This window comes from Plectropomus leopardus, chromosome 17, assembly GCF_008729295.1.
Source record: "Plectropomus leopardus isolate mb chromosome 17, YSFRI_Pleo_2.0, whole genome shotgun sequence".
Lineage (NCBI taxonomy): Eukaryota > Metazoa > Chordata > Actinopteri > Perciformes > Serranidae > Plectropomus > Plectropomus leopardus.
Window position 1 is genome coordinate 19,664,014 of NC_056479.1, and position 19,851 is coordinate 19,683,864.

The window sequence follows — 19,851 nt, forward strand, 5'->3', positions numbered from 1 at the left end:
TCCTCCTCTGAAGCTCCTTCTCTTTGCTCTCCACGCAGCCAATCAAAACCCAAAAGTGAATTATGATAAAAAGGAGAAGAAGAAGCAGCGGGGCGAATGCCTGCGTGGCCGAATTTCCATATAGATAGACGTGTACATTAAAGTTGTCTATCTGCAAGCTCACTGTCCACCCTTCCTCTTATTACATTTTGATGGAGAGATGGCCGCTTCATCTACATCATCAACTTGCGCCCCCCCCAACCCACCCCACCCCTCCTCCCAATGCTCTCTCCATGTCGTGTTCCTATCTGGCCCGGACACTTGATTGTTTCTGAGCCCGTGTTGACCCCATAAAGAGGAACCTTCGCCTGGTTTTCCTGCCACGGTTTTCTTGTGTTCATTTGCGGTTCTTATTGCTCAATCTAGCCTCTTCTTTAAAAGCTACAGTTCATGATTCCCCAGTGGTGAGGAGAAAAAAAGGGGAAGAGGAAGAAGGGAGGGAAAAACAGAAAGGCAGCTCCTCATCATGGTGCTTCTAGGCTTACATGTAAATTAAAACGCAATTAAAAACAGGCAAATAAGCTGTTCCCGGGAGATGTGGAGGGGAGGGAGGAAAGCGAGGAAAGGGCTCTCAGGATAAGGGCCTGCGTCACTCATCATTAGCATGGCATTAGACTGAGGGGAGCTAAATCTGAACACTGGGTCACAGGCACATTTAGAGGAGCTGCGTCTGCTGTACTGCGAGGTCGCCACGCCGATGAAAATAGCCGCACCATCCCGCGCAGAGGGATTCGCGTCTGCTTCTGATCACAGAAAAAAAAAATCCACACAATTATTCAGTGGATTATTCAGCTATTGTTCTCTGAGGCGTGCTATTGTGTTCTTACTATTGCGCTGTTGTGTTTTCCCGCACAAAACCCGTGGCGTGTCGATCATTGTTGGCAGCGAATAAATAATTTCAGCATACACCAGCAACTGTGCTGCATGCATGAGCAGAAAGATGCACTCTCTCAGACATCCCATGCTATCCTCCTCGCTTCAGCTCAATAGAGTCCCCCAGGGATGACGTTTTTTCTGGAGGCCAACCAGGAAACTAACGGCGCCCTGCATCCCTAGTCAAAAATCCTGCAAGATTTTTCCATGTATTTTAGATTATTGCAGAAAATTGGCTCTCTGGCTAACAAACGTTTATGATACTTACACGTTATGTTCAGCAAGATAATCTTTACTAATGAACACACCTTACAGGGTTTTTTAAGCCTAAATGTAGTGGCCAGAAGTAAAAAGACATAGCCAGGCTAACACGAACTACACTATGATCGCTTCACCACTGCTACGAGGCTGCAGAGTCGTGTTCAGCACGTTTCTGGTTGATGACGTTCTGTAGTCTCATTTAGCCACTTGCCGTGTTTTTTAAGACACACAAAAGCTTCAGAGTTCGCGAGCTGGGTATTTACTGATGTATTTTGTGTCGTAGAACAAAACTGAAAAGTCTCTTCAGCTTGTGTTAAGCACAGACCTTATTTCCGGCTTCCAACCAAAAACCCATTCAGAAAACACACCGACTTTGAGATGAGGGAAGCAGAGGAGCTGAAATTCAAACTGATTTTCGGGTTTTAGGACTCATTCCTGGGATTCTAGAGAACATTCAAGAGACCTCCAGGAATGAAACCTACAAGAAATCGGTTATCATCTTAGCACCTCCAGTTCCCTCATCACATGGAGCCACACCAAACACAGCTTTACAGCGACGTAGCCATGGCGACGTGACTGTAATGTAGTTCATTTATAGCTTAGCAATAGCTTTTTACTTCTGGCAACTACATTTAGGCTTCAGTAATCCTTAAAGTGGTGTTCATTCATAAAGATTATCTTGCTGAACAAAAACGTGTAAGAGCCAAATACGGTTATGACAAATCTTACCATAAAACTTCAATTAATAGCCCAGGCTATTTGCTTACATCACTGAACTCAGCTCTTTATTTTGGACAGGCGTCTATATGGGACGGGTTTTTAAATCCTTTCACACAAAACTGTTGCTCAGCAAAGAAGCAAAATACAACCAAGTTAATTATTTAAACCTATTTTTTGAGTCTGTCTCGTATACCATACCGGTATTACCGTCTTCTTCGGTGCTTATGGTTTCAGTAAAATAAAATGAATGATAGAATAATAGACCATGTCTGAAGCGTATCCATACTGACAAAAGTTTAAACATGTAGCAGTTAGTCAGTAACCCAGTTTTATACATCCAAAGAACTTCTCTAAAAATGAACTACACGGTAATGCGGCCTCTAATTGAGACAGGCCTTTATTTGTAAAACTGTGCAGCCATGCGCAGTAAAAGGGACTCCGATTTTATTTGAAGTATTTTCTGCATCGATCCAAGAGGGAACCAGGGCGACATTAGCTTTCGGGTTGGCCTACAGAAAAACGTCATCCCGGGGCACTGTATTTAGCCATTGTTCTCTGAGGCCTAACATTGTGTACTTACTGTTGTGTTTTTCCACGCAAAACCTGTGGAGTATCTTTCATTGTTGGCGACGAGTGATTTATTTCAACATGTTGCAGTAACTGTGCTGCATGCATGAGCAGAAAGACGCACCCTCTCAGACATCCCCATGCCATCCTCTCGCTGCAGCTCAATACTGTATCGACAAGTCGTACATTCAGCCGCATTCTGCCAGAATTCCACTGCACCACCTCCTTCCTCCGCCCCTGATCTCGGCCCTCACCCCTACCACCCCCCGTGGAAGCCTGGCGCTCTACGTAGGCCCCCCTTCTTCCTCTTCCCTCTCTCTCCCAGGCTCCCCGCAACCCCCCTACCGCCTGCTCAGGCTCCTGGGTAGAGGGGGGATCAGTGGGGGAGGCTTATGGTGGTGGTGGTGGTGGAGGTGGTGGGGGTGAACCCCACACGACGGCAGCCTTACAGGCAAGCAGGCGGTAGGGCGCAGAGGGGTAGAGGGAGGGAGGAGAGCCCACCCTGGCAGAGGAGCACCCCTCTCTGCAGACCTGTCGCCTCGGTGCAACAATGGCTGTGACAATGACACTGGAGGAGGAATTTCCGCTGCCCCCCCACCCCACCCCCCCCCACCCACACACACACACACACACACACACACACACACCTCCCCTCCCCATCTTCATCGTGCATTAAAATCAGCAGCGCCAAGATGAATGGCTTCCTAATAGCTTTCATTTGTTACAATTATCATAATTAAACATATGTCAGGGGCAGACAAAGGAAACGGGAGATTTCTGTGTTAGCACCTGAAGCAGAAGGAGATGCAGGCGCTGGAGAGGGATAGCTATTGTTACAGCGTAATTAGCCCGAATGTGTGTTGTAATCACACAGCATATTTACACCGAGGAGCTTCGGTGATTCACACAGCGAGTTTCCGTGTTGTTTTCAGCAACAGTGCGATTCTTCTGTCTCTTTGCCCTTTGTGTGCATGTTTCATCTGTATGTCCTTGCTACATGAGCCTGTTTGATAGTGGAGCTTAATGACCGCCCGCTGAGCGCTGTGAGAATGGCTATAGGGCCCTCTTAACATTTTTCTAACACCCCCCCTCCTCCTCCTCCTCCTCCTCCTTCGCGTACTCCTCTAAACCCTGTCCTTGCATTCTGTCTCTTAAACCAATCAACTCTTTTCTCCCTCGTCGCTGTGGAGGAATGAATCGGATGCTTGGCTGTGGTCGACGCAGAGCTCTTTCCCACGCACCAGAAATTACAAGCAGCTTATGTACCTACCAACACGAACCAATCCCTCCCAAAAGAGAACCACTCACGCCGCGTACCCATCACCCCAAGGACAACACACTCAACCACAGACTCTCACAAAATAGTACACATTTAAGCTATTACTACCACGAGACAAATTGACGCAGCACAAAGCAGATCTGCATAACGCTTACAACCACCACTGAGGGTGCCCAGAACCAGTAACACCAACCCCATACAAAAATAAAAAGAACAAGTACGCAGAAGCACCAAAATAGATACAAAAAAAATATCGAACACCACACCTCTAACTCAACATACATACAAAGAGCTCACCAGAATTGAGCCCAGTCAAAACATAAACCTACAGACTATCTAATAATACCCAGCAATCCTCCCTCCTCCCCTCCTCCCCATCACTCCATACCCTCAGTTGGCACACCTGGCACCGTGGGTGGTTGGGTGCCAAGCAGGGGAGGGCCCTCTGGGGTGTTTTAGATTTTTATATGAGAGTGGTTGTTTTTGGTGGTTGATTTTGTTGTTGTGTGTTCTTTTTTTTTTTTTTTTTTTTATTTTTTTTTTTTTTTTTTTTTTTTTTTTTTTTTTTTTTTTGTTTTTTTTTTTTTTATTTTTTTTTTTTTTTTTTTTTTTTTTTTTTTGTTTTCTTTTTGTTTTTCCTTTTGTTTTTGTTATTTGTGTTTTGATGTTTTTTTTTGTTTTTATTTTTTTTTTCTTTCTTGTCTGTTTTTTTTTTCTGTTTTGTTTTTGTTTTTTTATGTTTTTTTTTTTGAGTGTTTGTTTTTTTTTTTTTTTTTTTTGTGTGGGGGTTTTTTTTTTTTTTTTTTTTTTTTTTTTTTTTTTTATTTTTTTTTTTTTTTGGTTTTGTTTTTGTTTAGGTCAAAGAGCGCCTGCACGTATGTGGGATGCTGCGCCATCAGGAGAGACACGTTAAAGACACGTTAGTCACATGACACACTTAAAAAAGACTTTTCTAGTCTCTGACATTCACTTTCACACACACACACACACACACACACACACACATTCACACACACACACACACACACACACACACACACACACACACACACACACACACACCTCCCCTCCCCATCTTCATCGTGCATTAAAATCAGCAGCGCCAAGATGAATGGCTTCCTAATAGCTTTCATTTGTTACAATTATCATAATTAAACATATGTCAGGGGCAGACAAAGGAAACGGGAGATTTCTGTGTTAGCACCTGAAGCAGAAGGAGATGCAGGCGCTGGAGAGGGATAGCTATTGTTACAGCGTAATTAGCCCGAATGTGTGTTGTAATCACACAGCATATTTACACCGAGGAGCTCCGGTGATTCACACAGCGAGTTTCCGTGTTGTTTTCAGCAACAGTGCGATTCTTCTGTCTCTTTGCCCTTTGTGTGCATGTTTCATCTGTATGTCCTTGCTACATGAGCCTGTTTGATAGTGGAGCTTAATGACCGCCCGCTGAGCGCTGTGAGAATGGCTATAGGGCCCTCTTAACATTTTTCTAACACCCCCCCTCCTCCTCCTCCTCCTCCTTCGCGTACTCCTCTAAACCCTGTCCTTGCATTCTGTCTCTTAAACCAATCAACTCTTTTCTCCCTCGTCGCTGTGGAGGAATGAATCGGATGCTTGGCTGTGGTCGACGCAGAGCTCTTTCTTTCTTTCCCGTCTCCTTTTTGTTCCTCTTTTCCTCTTCCCACCACACCTTTTTCTTCCCCTTGCCCTGTGCATCAATCACACTTACCCAGCTTTCCTCCTCCTCCTCCTCCTCCCCTCATCTCTCCATTCCCTCAGTTGGCACTCCTGGCACTGTGGGTGGTTGGGTGCCAAGCAGGGGAGGCCTTCTGCCCCCCCACCCCACCCCCTCCTTGAGCCACCATTTTGTGGATTGCTTCTCAAGTGAGCCAGCTGTGTGCATGCAGAGCGAAAAACAGAAAAAAATAAAAATAGGGAGAATGATGAAAGAAATTGGGTGTTGCAATGGAAAAAAGTCCACAAGGCTGAGCTGCACCGTGCTCCCTGCTGAGACCGGATCAGAGATCAGGACTTAACCTGACCCCTGTTCCCTCGTACGGGCACATTTACACCCTCATAAATACACTCCACAAACATTCTTACGTGCATTACTTATTTTCTTTCTCACTCAAATCAGACAACCTCCTTAAACTCACAGAAAAAGTTAATGTTCAACTAGATTTCCTGGTTTTACGTGTCTTAAGGAAGTATATCTATCTTTCCAACAAGTAATGACATAAAGCACTGACACAAAATGACACCTTGACGGGGGAAAAAATCCCTTCAAACAGGAGATAAAAAAACCAGACTGGCTTACCCTGAGTTTATCTTCGTGTTTTAGATAACAGCTTGTTTGACCTTGATGCTTTCAGCAAGGACAAAATAAAAGCTGAAAGCTTTTTTTTTTTTATAAAGCACTCATGGAGCATTAAAAGGTCTACAAGTTTCCAGAACACAAGGACAATTTTGAGAGCTTTGTGAACATCCACAAAGTTGTCTGAATATGTGTTTGTTGTTGTTCATTTAGAGGCATTTTCACATCGTGAAAAGCTGAAAAAAAGGGGGAAATACACCAGAAGCGTATCTGATGTGTTGAATTTGAATTGAGAAAATTTCCACAACTACTTCTCATCAAAATCACCTGATTGCCATCGGTTAAATTTCACCAGCTTCCTGTTGAATTTCTCGCTTTTTTTTTAAATGTGTGTGTCGTTTTATTTACCTGCAGATTTCGCTTTAAACTGTCGGAAAATCAAACCTTTCCGCAAAAAAAGGTTGATTTTACTCTGAGCGACTTTTCACAACCGCGTGCCGTCGAAATCACAGGTGAACAAGTGCAAAAGGGACACGAGCTCACCTGAGCGCATTCCTGAGAGGGCGCGCAGACCACGGAATCACTGCAAATATTCACATTCATGAAGGAGAAGATTAGATTACCCTATATCTGGGATCTTAAAAGGTTTTTGGTGAATTCGAGGTTATGATTTGAAGCTTGTGATAAGTTCATGGATCAGCAAGGTGCTTCGGGCAGTTTGGATCTGGCCACATGAGTGAAAAACGCACAAGATTTGCGCAAAAATATGTATTTTTTTTAAAGAACGAAATTGCTCAAACCTTCATACTTAATGTGCAATCTGAGCGCTGTAAATTAAGAAGTCACTCGCGTGTTTGGTGACGCTGTTTCTCTTTACAGTCAGGTGATCGAAGCCAGCTCTGATGAAGCTTTTTGATTTTTTTTTTTTTAAGCACAACCCAATGTATTGAGAGGATATCGAGCTGTGATCAGATCACAGACTCCGACAGGCTGAGTCAGAGGATTTTCTAAATGATTATCTCTTGTCTTGACGCAGACTGCAGGCGTCATTCCCGCCGGCGCAAACACAAAATGACACATAATTTGTATTTTGGGTACCTGGTGAGTAAACAGAGCTCACGGTGAATACCACACTAACTCCAAAATTTGGTTCTGTAGTGCTCTCAGAGCTGTCAGCTTTTGAATATGCATTTCGATTCGTTTAGATCTATTCAAAGACAAAACAATGCTTGAGGAAATGATGGGTCCTTGTTGCAGTTTTTTTTATCAAGCGCTCGTTTGTTTGTCACAAACTTAAATTCTGTCTCTCTGTGTTTCTCTCTCCGTCTCTCTCTCTCTCTCCTTTCATGCTGTTGCTAGGGAAGCAGGGCGTATGCGCTCCCTGGCCGCGGCTGAAGGGCACAGGAAAAAGCAGGAATAAGGCGAAAAGACGGAGTTTAAATCGAGCATGTTTGCGATGTTTGAGTCTTGACCCCTTCCTGCACACATTTCAAGAGCGAAACTCGGGAATTAATGAGTGTAAAACGCCGTATTTCGGCGCTTTTTCTCCATTGCCTTATATGGCAGGGCAGAGATATATCGTGCCTGTATTTAATAGGCTGGCCGCTGCCGCTCTGCTCAGAGGCTTCATTTTAACCCTTGTGGTGCTGAATTATTTTTAGAGCAAGAAAAGCATCGGGTTTTTTTGCTCGTTTAACTCTATCTTGACGCGATCAGTACCACGCACGCAAACGAATTGCGGCTTTTTTGGTGACAATCACGCGCACAAATCACAATTTACGCACAGATAGGCTATTTGACGCACGGCTCACGTTTTCTCTCATGTTTCCAATTAAGTACCCATAAATCCGGTGACTTAATGCGGACGACATTTACAGCACAGAGTACACACTCGGTGGTGATGTGGTTTATGTTTTTGGATTTAAATTGTCAGGATGCAGATAGACAACCGATATTACGACCAATAACGGGGCAGTGGTGGAGAATTTAGGAGGGGGGCGAGCTGAGCGCTGCTGTGGCACCATTAGAAAGTTGCCACAGGTAGGCTGAAGGCTGCACAGCAACCCTCTGCTATGTGTCAAGTTAATGGCAGTTAAGCCCAGAGGACATGGCACTGGTTTGATGATCTGAGTGTGTGTGACCTATATAGCAGGGCGCTGTCACCAGATCGAAGTGTAAGTGTGGTGTTTGAAGGGAAAAGGAAATTTCCACACAAAAAAAAACGATCAAAAAGGGAACTTGTCTTTAATCAGTTTCTCAGCTCGAGTAATAAACAAGTTTTGGTTAAACATAGCTGTCAGTGTTAGACATTATTGTTATACAAATCTCCTTATGAAACATTTTTGACTGATGTGGAGGTAGATGACTGGTTGACAAAATTGGTCATTCCAGCTCCCCCAGGTGCAGTTCTGCAGCATCAAAACACCTGAAGCAGCTATAGCACATTCTCTATTTTTTTGTTCAGTTATGTGAATTTTAATAGCAGCACATACATCTACCACTTCAAATTAACATCCACATTACATGGCAAACTCAGACAATTCAAAGTATTTTTTTCTCATGTGAATTAGCTGCAGGAGGAGGAGTTCCCACGAGCTTTGCTATCGAAATATACCATAAATCTGCACAAGTGGGTTTTATGTATACGTGCTGTGACGGTAAGGTGGTAACTGATTTGAATTTCCAGATATCCCTCCCGCAGTCCAGCACGCACGGGATAAACCCCAACCTCTGTGCAAGGTCTCCACCTCCCCCTCCTCTCCTGACGTCATGCACCGAGCTGAAGCTATTGCACGAAAAGAGCTGCTCGCAGCCGCACTACTGTGAATATCTGTAAGCTCATAGCCAGGACTGTGGAGTGTGCAGAGGAGAGAGCGCGAGGAGGAGAGGTGGAGGGAATACAGTTGGATTTGGACACAACTGGAAAACTACCAAACGCGCACAGTACGCACCGAGCGGAAGGCACATCGACGGTGCGTAGCCAACATTTCACCTACTCTCTCCCCCCACTCGCGTCCTCCTGCGATCGGATCCAGGCGAGAATGGAGCTCCCCGCCGCCGGAGAGCACGTCTTTGCGGTGGAGGGCATCGAAAAGAAGCGCATCCGCAAGGTAAGAGAGACAGAGGAGGGCATGTTTGCGAAACGCGCTCGGGACGGTGAAATATTGACACGAGCTTCACCAAATTTTCCTTCTCTGCCATCACAGGGCAAGATCGAGTACCTGGTCAAGTGGCGAGGCTGGTCTCCCAAGTAAGTCTTAATGCAACATTTTGTCACATTATTAACCATTGCATTTGAAAAAAAACATAATTATTGCAACAAAACAAGTGTTAGTTTAAAAAATGGTTTTCATCAAGGGCGCACAGTGTGTGTTTGTGGCTGATGTGTGTGCGTGCATGTGTGTGTGTGTGTGTGTGTGTGTGTGTGTGTGTGTGTAGGCTGGGAGCGCGCGGTCGGTATGTGTTTCAGTGTATCCGCGGATGCCTTCACTAATTTATGCGAGGGAAGGGGGTAGGCACAACCATGTAATCCCGTTTTAATTATTTCTGCTCTGCCAGCGAATTTACGAGACAGTGGTGCTAAAATGGCCGACTGTATGTTGGTACTGGAGGACCGTTTGGAGAGCACACACACACACACACACACACATACACACACACACTATTTGTGTGTGACATGTTGGCTGTGCAGTTGCGTGTCCTCGCGGTTGATTCGCAGTAGCGGGAATGTGGCTGATAGTTGGTGCGTATTTAAATGAGAGTAAACGAGCGTGCAGAAACACCTATGCTCTACCTGTCCGCTGTGCACCGGCTGCACGAATAGTGAAGATGTGGGAATGTGTGTGAGGCTGCAGGCCTGTGTGTCAGTTAGAAAAGGAAGTCTGCACGTGACAGCTCTCTGACAGTTGGTCTCTTCTCTCTGCAGATACAACACATGGGAACCAGAGGAAAACATCCTTGACCCGAGGCTCCTCGTCGCGTTTCAACACAGGTGAGAGAGATGTGGACTTCGGACGAGGCCGCAGCAGCCTCCAATTCAGCCGTGACCATATATGGGCATGGGAGGAGGGGCGCTCCTGTAACTCTAGCACTACCCCCCCACCCCTCCTCATCCCCCTCCCACTCCTCCACAGGACTGTCTCCTGGGGAAAAGGCTGGGGATGTGGTAGTGAGAATTCCCAAATCATACTAATGGGAAGGTCGGACACAAGGAAATATGCATGGATGTAGATGTAAATTCTAACAAGTTATCACCTGATTACGTGATTTTGCGCCAGGAATCAGAGGCCAGCACAGCACACCGTGACCCAGTTTCACAAAGAAAACAGAAGTAGCTACCTTTTTTGACAAAAGGTGCACGATGGGCCAGTGGGAATGCTAAAGCGATTGCGGATCAAACAGCAAATATGTTCATATCCATATACACGTCACATTTTACCAGTGACCGTGCTTTGTAAAGCTTCAGCAGGACAGGTGCTGGATTAGTAGCTGCACTTCAGAGCCTGACTGTTTTCATTTAGGGTTTGTTGTGGTTTCATGAGAGGAGGCCAAGCTGCTGCCTGATGGGAGTCTCATCGCTATTACCAGTCTGAGATCTGCTAACAGGCTGAGCTGCGCTTGATTTCTGCAGGCTGATTTCATATAATGCCAAAAAAGTAAACCATTCAGCAACTCAAGTTTCAATCTTGGAGCCCATCTGCTATTGGTCTGACAACAATAAAGCCTCTGGGTGCAAGAGCCAATATTTTGGCTTTGTAGGTGTAGGGTTTGGATGCAGGGGACACACCCCGCTCATTACTAAGACAGTGTGCATTTGTCCCCGCCATTAAAAACAACAGTAGCACAGGGCTTTTGTTTGGACAAGATTAAAAACATTGCATGATGAATTGATGCAAAATGCACAAATTGGTGCATTAAAATTCACCAGAATGCAGGAAATTAAGACCCCCCCCCCCCCCCCCAAACCCCCACAGGGGGGTTTTCAGCCCCGACAAAATGTAGCAAAGCGTTTATTCAAACTAAAATGGTGTTGCGTTGAACACTCTGTTGGGTTACAGGATTCAAAGTGGCTTTATTTGCATGAAAACATATACAATGCCAAAACAAGCGTGAAATATAAACAAAAAAGTACAATAAGTAAAGATCTGATAGACAGTTATTTATATTTAAGTAGTTGTTGATTGGGTAACACCTCTTCACTCCAATCAAAGCAGAGAAAATAAACCTCAGAGCCTGTTGTACACTGTTATGAACTAACATGTCATTCAACCTGGAAAACACAGCAAACCAATGCACAGAGTTTTGAGATTAAAGGTTCTCCAGTTATGGCCAGTGCATATGTGGACTGAAAAGCTCTATGGTGGCAGGTGTGGTTAACTGTCTGAACCACTAAGGGAGGTGAAACATCTGACAGTAAACAATGACATAAAAAACATAGAATAAGTACATAGGGAAACAAAAACACTGATGTGAAAGACATATTCCAAAACAAACGGATCTCAAGTGGATAAAAACATCTCAAGATTCTTTATAGAAAAATGACAAAACTAATAAGTCAAACGATAGTCAATGGGTTCCAAGATTGTATTTTGACGAATGTATTCCACCTCTCCACATGGACTTTCTGGTCATTCAAGCCTAACTAGTCAATACTATATGGACTAACCAACGGAAACCAGAACAATACATATAATAAAGTCTTGTCCCATCGCCAAAAGATTTTGCATACGTACAGAATCAGTTTATAGAGATTACACTAGTTTGAGCATAACATACAGCTACCCTCTTTGACAGAATGAAACAGAATGTCTCGCCTTGCACGCGTAAATCGACAACCTGCTTTGGGTCAAGAGAAGGTTTAACAGAATCCTGTAAGATAATCCGAAACCCATCAATGTCAATCTCAGAGGTTGAGATGTTAATGAATACTAATGCTGCTGTCATTTTAGCCCCGTGGCGTGGCACAACATCTTGTCTGGGTTGCTGGACTCATGAGGCCTGTGAGATACACTCTCTGTTGGCCACCGCGCAGCTCATGGGACTGGGTAAAGACACGATGGCTGTGGAAAGGAATTCGCATTTCTGAAAAGGCTAATTGACACGCAGTGCTCTCCAGCGTTTCCAGTATACCGCTCTCATATTCCCCCGCAGCCTGCCTGCCGAGCTGTGTGTGTGTGTGTGTGTGGCTCTCTGCTGATGGTCATGGAGTGCTGCCTCTGCGCCGTGTGTGTGGATTCCTCTCTGCTCCCAGAGGATGGGGGAGGGGATCCGACAAGGGAGGCTGTAATTGCCAAATCTTCTGTGAATAGGGGTCACCCCGTTGGACGCTGTTTTGAAAATCGCGCACACATTACAGCATTAAAATGTGGACTGTTTATTGTGGCAATTTTCTGGCAGCTCTGATAGTTTGAACATCTGCAGCAAGAGGCCAACAATAGGCCGGGCTCACGCATGCCCGGTGAAGCCTGCGTGCTGCCGGCCCTCACCCGCTGCTGGTTATTTATGAGCCAATGATGAGTCAAGGTTTATATCAGGGAGTGATAATTCACAGACAGGCCCAGTGCTTGGTCTAGTCAGTATAACACGTTTCCCTCTCTACTCCCTTTATAAAAACAAGTACAAGCAATGTTTATTAGTCGGTTATTAATCACCCTACATTTTCAGAATGTGGGCGTTGTGTTGCACAAAGCATGGTGGTTTGCATGTTTTCAACAGCAGCATGTATCCCAGAAGAAGTCTACAGTGTTGTATTTATCCCATTTCATCCCTACCTCATGATCCTAATTAGAGATTGAATGTAGAAGGAAGGGCATGCTGCAGGAGGGAGGATGTTTGAAAGACTAGGAGAGATTTTCCCCGCTGTAGCCTTAATTGAATTTCTCCGGGATAATGAGAATATGGAATGGGCCGATTACCATGGAGAGCTATGCAAATAAGGACCATAATGCTTTGCAGCGGGTCACATGTGGGCATTCATTAGTCCTCCGAATCTAAATTCCACTTTTGACCTTGAATAGGTAGAAGAAAATGAACGAACACTCCAAATGTCAAACCTGTAATTTTCCTTGTGATATAATTAGATTTTTTAATGCAGAAAGGTGAAACACTGTCACTCAAATGCAATGTTGTAAGTAGAAGGTAAATACAGCGCATGGAAATGTAATTATCTTTTGTTTTCGCAGAGAGAGGCAGGAGCAGCTGCTGGGATATCGCAAACGGGGGCCAAAACCAAAACATCTTTTGCTCCAGGTAATTATCCTCTTTCTCATCGATGAGTCATCACAGATTCTGTGGAATTGTCCTGTTTTTCAGTTTCACCCTATCAAAGCCAAAAATGGGGGAGGGGAGGCCTGTCAAGTGTTTTTGAGCTACACTCATTATGCTCGTGGTTATTAATAGATTTCTTTGGAAAAGGTGCAGTAAGAGGTAAGGCTGGGATGAAGTTCTACAGCTGGATTTGTCTGCATACTCATCATGAAACTGGATTTGCTGCCTGGGGTTACGCAAGCTTGAGTGCACTCGTTTTATCTGCATGTTCATTATTTCTTTATGCTAAATAGCTTCATCTGCAGAACACAGTTTCAAACAGAGCGTGTTATTGTAGTCTTTTCTGAGAATGTTTTCTTTCATTTCCTTGTTTTTAAAAAGTAGATGGCTGAGAGTGGCACTCGTGACGTGCTCTGACTGTCTTAGCCGGGGCCTTTGCAGGACCACACTCTGAGCCAAATGTGATTATATATTTCCAGAGCTGATTGCTATGCAGTGTCACTCCTTAAGAGGCATACCACTCTGCCAGAGTCACACGTGGCCAGCAATCAGGGATAAAGCGTGACATGTCTGGTGGCACTTCTCTGACCCGAGGTCACAGCCAAAGCGTCTTGAGCGTTCCGCTGCAGTGCACCTCTGACGGCCCGAGGGGTCAGTCTGTACAGGAGGGGGGGGGGAGGGGGCAAGATGGTGGGAGGGGGTTCATAAGCTGGGCACTGATTGGATGGTTTATTTAAATTTTCAACAGGCTTTGGCATTCAATAAACTTTAATTTTAACTGTATTTTGGCATGCAGGTTTGCATATTTTAGCTGTAGCATGCTTTAGAGCTCTCTTAAAGGGCTACTACACCAACTTTACTTAAAAAACGTAGTATGCTTGTTGTGCTGAAGTTGTGAAAACGGTTGTATAATGGCTCTTGTGGTCTCTGGAGGAGCAAGTAACCCTGATTATGTCATAGTGATGTCATCAGGGTTATCTAATCTTGGCCTTGGAGACCACACAATTTCAACATAAAAGCCTGCGCTACAAAATGGGTGAAGGAGTTTAACAGACATTAGTGATTGCCAGGCAGGGAGGGTGAAAATACATTGATGTGTCTGGTCTATATAAGAAATCGGTATGTACTAGTGACTAAAAATCAGGATGTTGCAGCCTCTATATCTTTTTTAAATTTAATATCATGAAATTACATTTGATACTGAAGTACAGTAAATGTCAGAAACTTCAAGATATGCGCTATTTTTAATTTTCTAGAAGGTGAATTTACCTTCTACTAAAGTCATTTTCTGCTAAGAAGTCTTTACTTTTACTCAAGTGTTGCTTTCTGACACTTCATCCACCACTGTTCAGTATTAAATTGGCTCACTTTTCATTTAGACATCCGAGAATTCCTGTCCTTATTATTACAAGTTGGCTTACTATATTCTTGACTTAACTGTAAGATTTTGATAAAAACAGGTAAAATGTTGAACTTGTTGTTTTGTCTCTCTTGTCAAGGTACCCTCATTTGCCAGAAGATCCAGTATCCCTGCTGGTTTTGAGGAATCATCTCAGGATGCAGAGGCTAGCCTCAAGTCTGATCTTGTCCCGTTTCAGCGTCCCCAGCCTCAACAGTACCAGCTTAACAGCAAAAAGCACCACCAGTACCAGCCCAGTAGTCAGGAGGTCCCTGCTGACCAGCCAACTAACGGCAAGAAGAAGTTTATCTACCAGCTCAATAGCAAGAAGCACCACCACTACGAGCCTGACCCCAACATGTACGACGCGCAGGCCTCCAGGCTCAAAGAGGTGGTCAAAGTCCAGGAGCCGGCCAGTAAACCGCCGAATCCCGGCTGGAACTTACCACTGGCTTTACAGCAGAAATGGGTTCGGGACAAAGACACAGGCTGCTTGAGCAAAGTCAAAGAGTTGGCGGTGGAGATGAGGAAACCAGCTGTTAAAGACGCTGAGAGCGAACAGGCCCTCAAACCCAACCCTAAAGACGCGACCCTGCCGAGCACTGTTAGCAGCAAAATGAAGATAATCAAGAACAAAAACAAGAACGGACGCATTGTTATTGTCATGAGCAAATACATGGACAGCAACAAGGTTCACGGAGCAAAGGGTAAACACGGGGAATCGTCGGGCGAAGCGAAACCCCAAAACACCAAACTGTCAGAGAACAATCCAGCGCACACAACCAAAATGGCAGAGCACCCAGAGAACGGTATCCCCAAAGAGCTCTGTAACGGCAGCTCCCCACCTGCCGCTGAGCATCCTATAAAGTGTTCCCCAAAGGACAGACATTTCTCCAAACCTTCGCCAAGCACAGCAGAGGAATACAACACCGAAGTGGCTCGCGGTCAGGCCGATTTACCGGACGATCTACCGCTTCAGCTGACTGCCAGCTCGCCTCTAACATCCTGGGCTGTTGACACCAACATCCCAACCCCTACGTCCATCGACCAGATCAGGATCCCATCTTTTCCCAACGACCGCAAACGAAAGCTTTCAGATCCAGCAGAGGACAGGAGCGTCTCTAAAACCTTCCTGACATCCAGAAGCTTCAGCGTCCCGAGCACTGTGGTCACGCCACCTCAGGACAAACCTATGGACCTCCATTGCAGCGGCCCACGCCGCAGCAGCTCGTGTACATATGAGGTCGCAGACTCTGGCAGCCAAGAGGAGCCGATGGATCTCAGCTGCCCAAAGACTAAGAAGCAGGCGGAGCCGGAAATAGAGCCGGAACCTGCGGTCACAGAAACACCTCCTGTCATAGAAGAACCTCAGAAATCTACAGAAAAATCAAAAGAAGCACCTGTTAAAAAAATCTCGCCGTTCATGGGAAATATCATAATCACTGACATCACGACAAACAGTCTCACCGTCACCTTCAAGGAATATGTGTCTTTCTAAGAAACCGGACTACCAGTGACCGATTGGATGAATTTTGTGAATATGTGCATATGTAAAAATATCAGAATTTTGTATATGTGGAAATTTATAATTTATCATTCAAATTCAATATGTTTCTTATAATGTTTTATACTGTAACTCCAATGTGACATCGTAGCCAAGAAAGTGCCCTCGAGGATTTGAGCGAATGCATTCAGGTGGATGTATTCCACTTTAAAAAAAAAAAAAATACTGTTTATTGTCATGCGGAGCTTAATGGGATACTTTTGCTGTTGTTTCATACCTGTACCAAACCTATAACCTGAGATGTATGAAGGTTTATACATATTTTGTATAAATAATATCACATATTTTGGTCCTGATAGAAGTTAGAGAGGATGTTGATGAGTATATGCTGATCAAAGATCAAATTGAAAGCACTTAATTACATTTTCATACGTTTGTGTCTTTAGGAGAAACAGCCGTTTTCTTTAAGTCTTATGTCACTTTTTACTCCACACAGGTTCCCTTAGACTGAACTGGCGAATTTTGTTGCACGTTTTGTTTGTGGCTTGTTTGAGAAAACATGATTAGCCATGACATCCAAATCGAAAAAGCAGGTGTGTCTGAGTGTAATGCAAACACACACTGGCTGTGTCAACAACCTCAAAGAAATGTCTCGCTCTTTCCCTTTTTTTTTTGTCAGGTTTTGGTCTAGCAGAGCCGTCGGAGAATATGCCGTCGCAACCCGATCTGTAAGGTTACTGCACATTTCAACAATCACCTTCAACAAAATGTGACGTCTCACAGGTCTGTTACCATTAACAAAACGGTGTGGTTTATCAAACGTGTTACTTCCCGTTAAGACGATATATTGATACTTAATTTATTACATTATTGTTGACCTCTCATACTGCTGGAGTTACTTTAAAAGTACATCTGCTAGTCTCATTAGGAGCCTCCTAATGTCGCACAGATTAATCATCTCATTTTGCTTTTGAAGCTCATGATATGACCCGAAAAACACGTTATACTGCTATTTGCTTTATAAAAAAGCTACCATTAACGTTACACAGATTAAATGTGAGTGGCGAGGCTCCTTTTGTGTTCTGTTACATGCGATCCAATGAGTGCAAGCTGTTTTGATTATGCTGCTGAGTATTCAAATGTCAAAGCTGTTGGATGTATTTGAGTCTAAATTGCCTTCTACGCACGTTTAATGCAAAACCAGTTAGAATGCTAAAATGCTATGACATAAAATGAAGTCTATTTATTGACATTTGTTCAAAACCAATTACAAAGATGCTCTCTGCATCAGAAGCTGCACTTGATTCTGAACAGTTGATGAAAATATTATGAGTCTGTTTGCTCCATCTTTTGCTTTCTTTTCTTCATTCTGCCTCGCGCTTGGTTCAAAATCAAAATGATTGATATAAAGTACCACAAGTTGGTTGAGTTATTGCTATTGGCACAGCTTATTGGATGGTATGTTCCACAATAAAGAAAGAGAACTGACCTCTGATACGTTTTGATGATTGGCTGGCCGGCTGGTGTGTTGATATATTGAACATTCTGTTGGCAAACCTCTCATAGTCGTCTCTGGTGTTCCAGTGAGAGATTTATGTATCATTGTTCATGCTCTGCAGTTGTTATGAAGCCTTTTCTGCTCATACGGAGAAAGAACGGAACAATAAACACTAGAAACACTAACTTGGTTGTGAACCATGAATAGGAAAACAGATCATGTTGCATAATCACAAACGATCCTGCACAAAGGACCCTCTGTATTGCATAACTGCACCGGCTGCTTGTATTATTAAAACTTTGCCCATGCATTATTTTTCTACTGCAGCTCGACTCAGAACAGGAATGTAAACACACAACATAGCTGCAGGGAAGGCTGTTATGCAATTCTGAGATTGTATCAAGAAGAAAGGCGTCATGGAGGGTAAGTATTTGGACGTCACATGGCTTTCAAGCGGGTGATCACAGTGTGGCAGCTAAGGGCATCAATTACATGCCATTTAAATATAATGTTTCTGCAGTAAGCTTCATGGCATTTTCAGACCACTGGGTGAGTTACTATATAGGGCTGTGTTGCCGCTTTAAGAGGCCTGTGTCACCATGACACAGCAGTTTCCCTACGGTGTTATCATACAGTAAAATTTAGAGGCGAGTTCAGATGTGTTCACAGATACACATGCAAATCTTTAAATACACACGTGTACATCTCTGCTGTTAAGAAAGAACTTAAAGGTCACGTGTGTTGGATTTAAAGAGCTATATTAGCAGAAATTGAATATGATATTATGAGTATGTTTTCAGTGTCTAATCGTCTTCAAATGTTTTTGTTACCTTTGAATGAGCCGTTTTAGTCTACATAGGGAGCAGGTACTTGTTCATAGAGATCGTCATGTTGCAGAGCCATGTTTCTAAAGTAGCCCAAAATGGACAAAGCAGTGGCTCTTAACAGGGCTGTTCACGTTCTCGCATTTTTGGTCAGCCACCACAGTCAGCAGCCCCTCCATGATGACCAGATCTGAGAAACACTGATTCTTTTTTTTTTTTTGCCTTTTGCCCTTTTCCTTTATCAGATAGGTCAGATTAATGAATGTGAAAGGCAGAGATAGAGGGGATGACATGCAGCAAAGGGCTGTGGGTTGGAGTCCAACATGTGGTCACTGGGACAAAGACACAGCCTTTGCACATGGAGCACCCTCTCCACCAGGTGAGCTACTGAGTACCCAAAAAAAGCACTGAATTTTGGTGTGAAACTGCTTTACTCACTTTTTTACTGGTTTAAATTAGCTGGTCAGACAGGAAGAAACCCCTGTGGACAACTCAGCTCCTGCTAAAAAAAAAAACCTCCTGAACAACAAACGCTTAAGGAAGTTTTGGCTGGTTGTAATCCTCACTGCTAAACGCCGCTAAATCCCCCAAAATATTACACACTGTTCCTTTAATAGGCCTTGTCATTGGCTCTGTTCCATTCAAATGCTCCTGTGAGGGGTGACAGTGAGCAAGCATGCAGGATCCTCAAGTCAAAGCAGCTAAATGGGATTCATCCTTTATTCATTTTTTTGTCTTTACAGCTCTGTTGTTCCTACTGTGACATGTCGAAGTGTCTCCGGTGAAAAAGGCCTTTTGCTGACCTTGCATGACTTCACCAAATGTTGTGGACGTCTCTGCTGTAGCTGTCAGGTCAGTATTGTCTGTACACACGAGGTCTGTTGCATGTCAGTGCGTCCAGGGAGATGTTTCTCTCCTCGGTTACTCTTGCTGAGGTTTCTTCCATTAATTTTTTCCCTGTTGAAGGAGTTTTTTTTGCAGAGTTTCTCTTTATCTGAATGGAGGGCCGTGTGCCACCCAAACATTTTCTAATTCACAATTTATTTTTTAAAAAGTGGTTCACACTGGGTATTGTTTTTATACTTTTAGTATACATAAGATGCCAGATTGATTAAAACAGCATGAAAATAGAGCTTGTTTATCAATAAAGTGCCAGCAGAGGATCCCCTGTACACCATGACCCCAGCCCCCATTATCCTAACATCCTAGAAAATTCCCAAAACTCTAGAAACGTACAATCTGAAACATCCTTAAATACTAGAAATACAAATGCTAGAAATGGCCTTAAATACCATAAATGCCCT

General features: G+C 44.0%; 1 protein-coding gene across 1 annotated transcript; it reads left to right on the top strand.

The window, feature by feature from the left end:
- The first annotated feature begins 8,826 nt into the window (after positions 1 to 8,826).
- Positions 8,827 to 17,720, top strand: cbx4 (chromobox homolog 4 (Pc class homolog, Drosophila)). Its single transcript, XM_042505425.1, has 5 exons — positions 8,827 to 9,166; positions 9,263 to 9,306; positions 9,982 to 10,047; positions 13,238 to 13,304; positions 14,822 to 17,720. The coding sequence occupies exons 1-5, from the start codon at positions 9,098 to 9,100 to the stop codon at positions 16,217 to 16,219; spliced, it is 1,644 nt and encodes a 547-aa protein (XP_042361359.1). The 5' UTR covers positions 8,827 to 9,097; the 3' UTR covers positions 16,220 to 17,720.
- Positions 17,721 to 19,851: the final 2,131 nt, after the last annotated feature.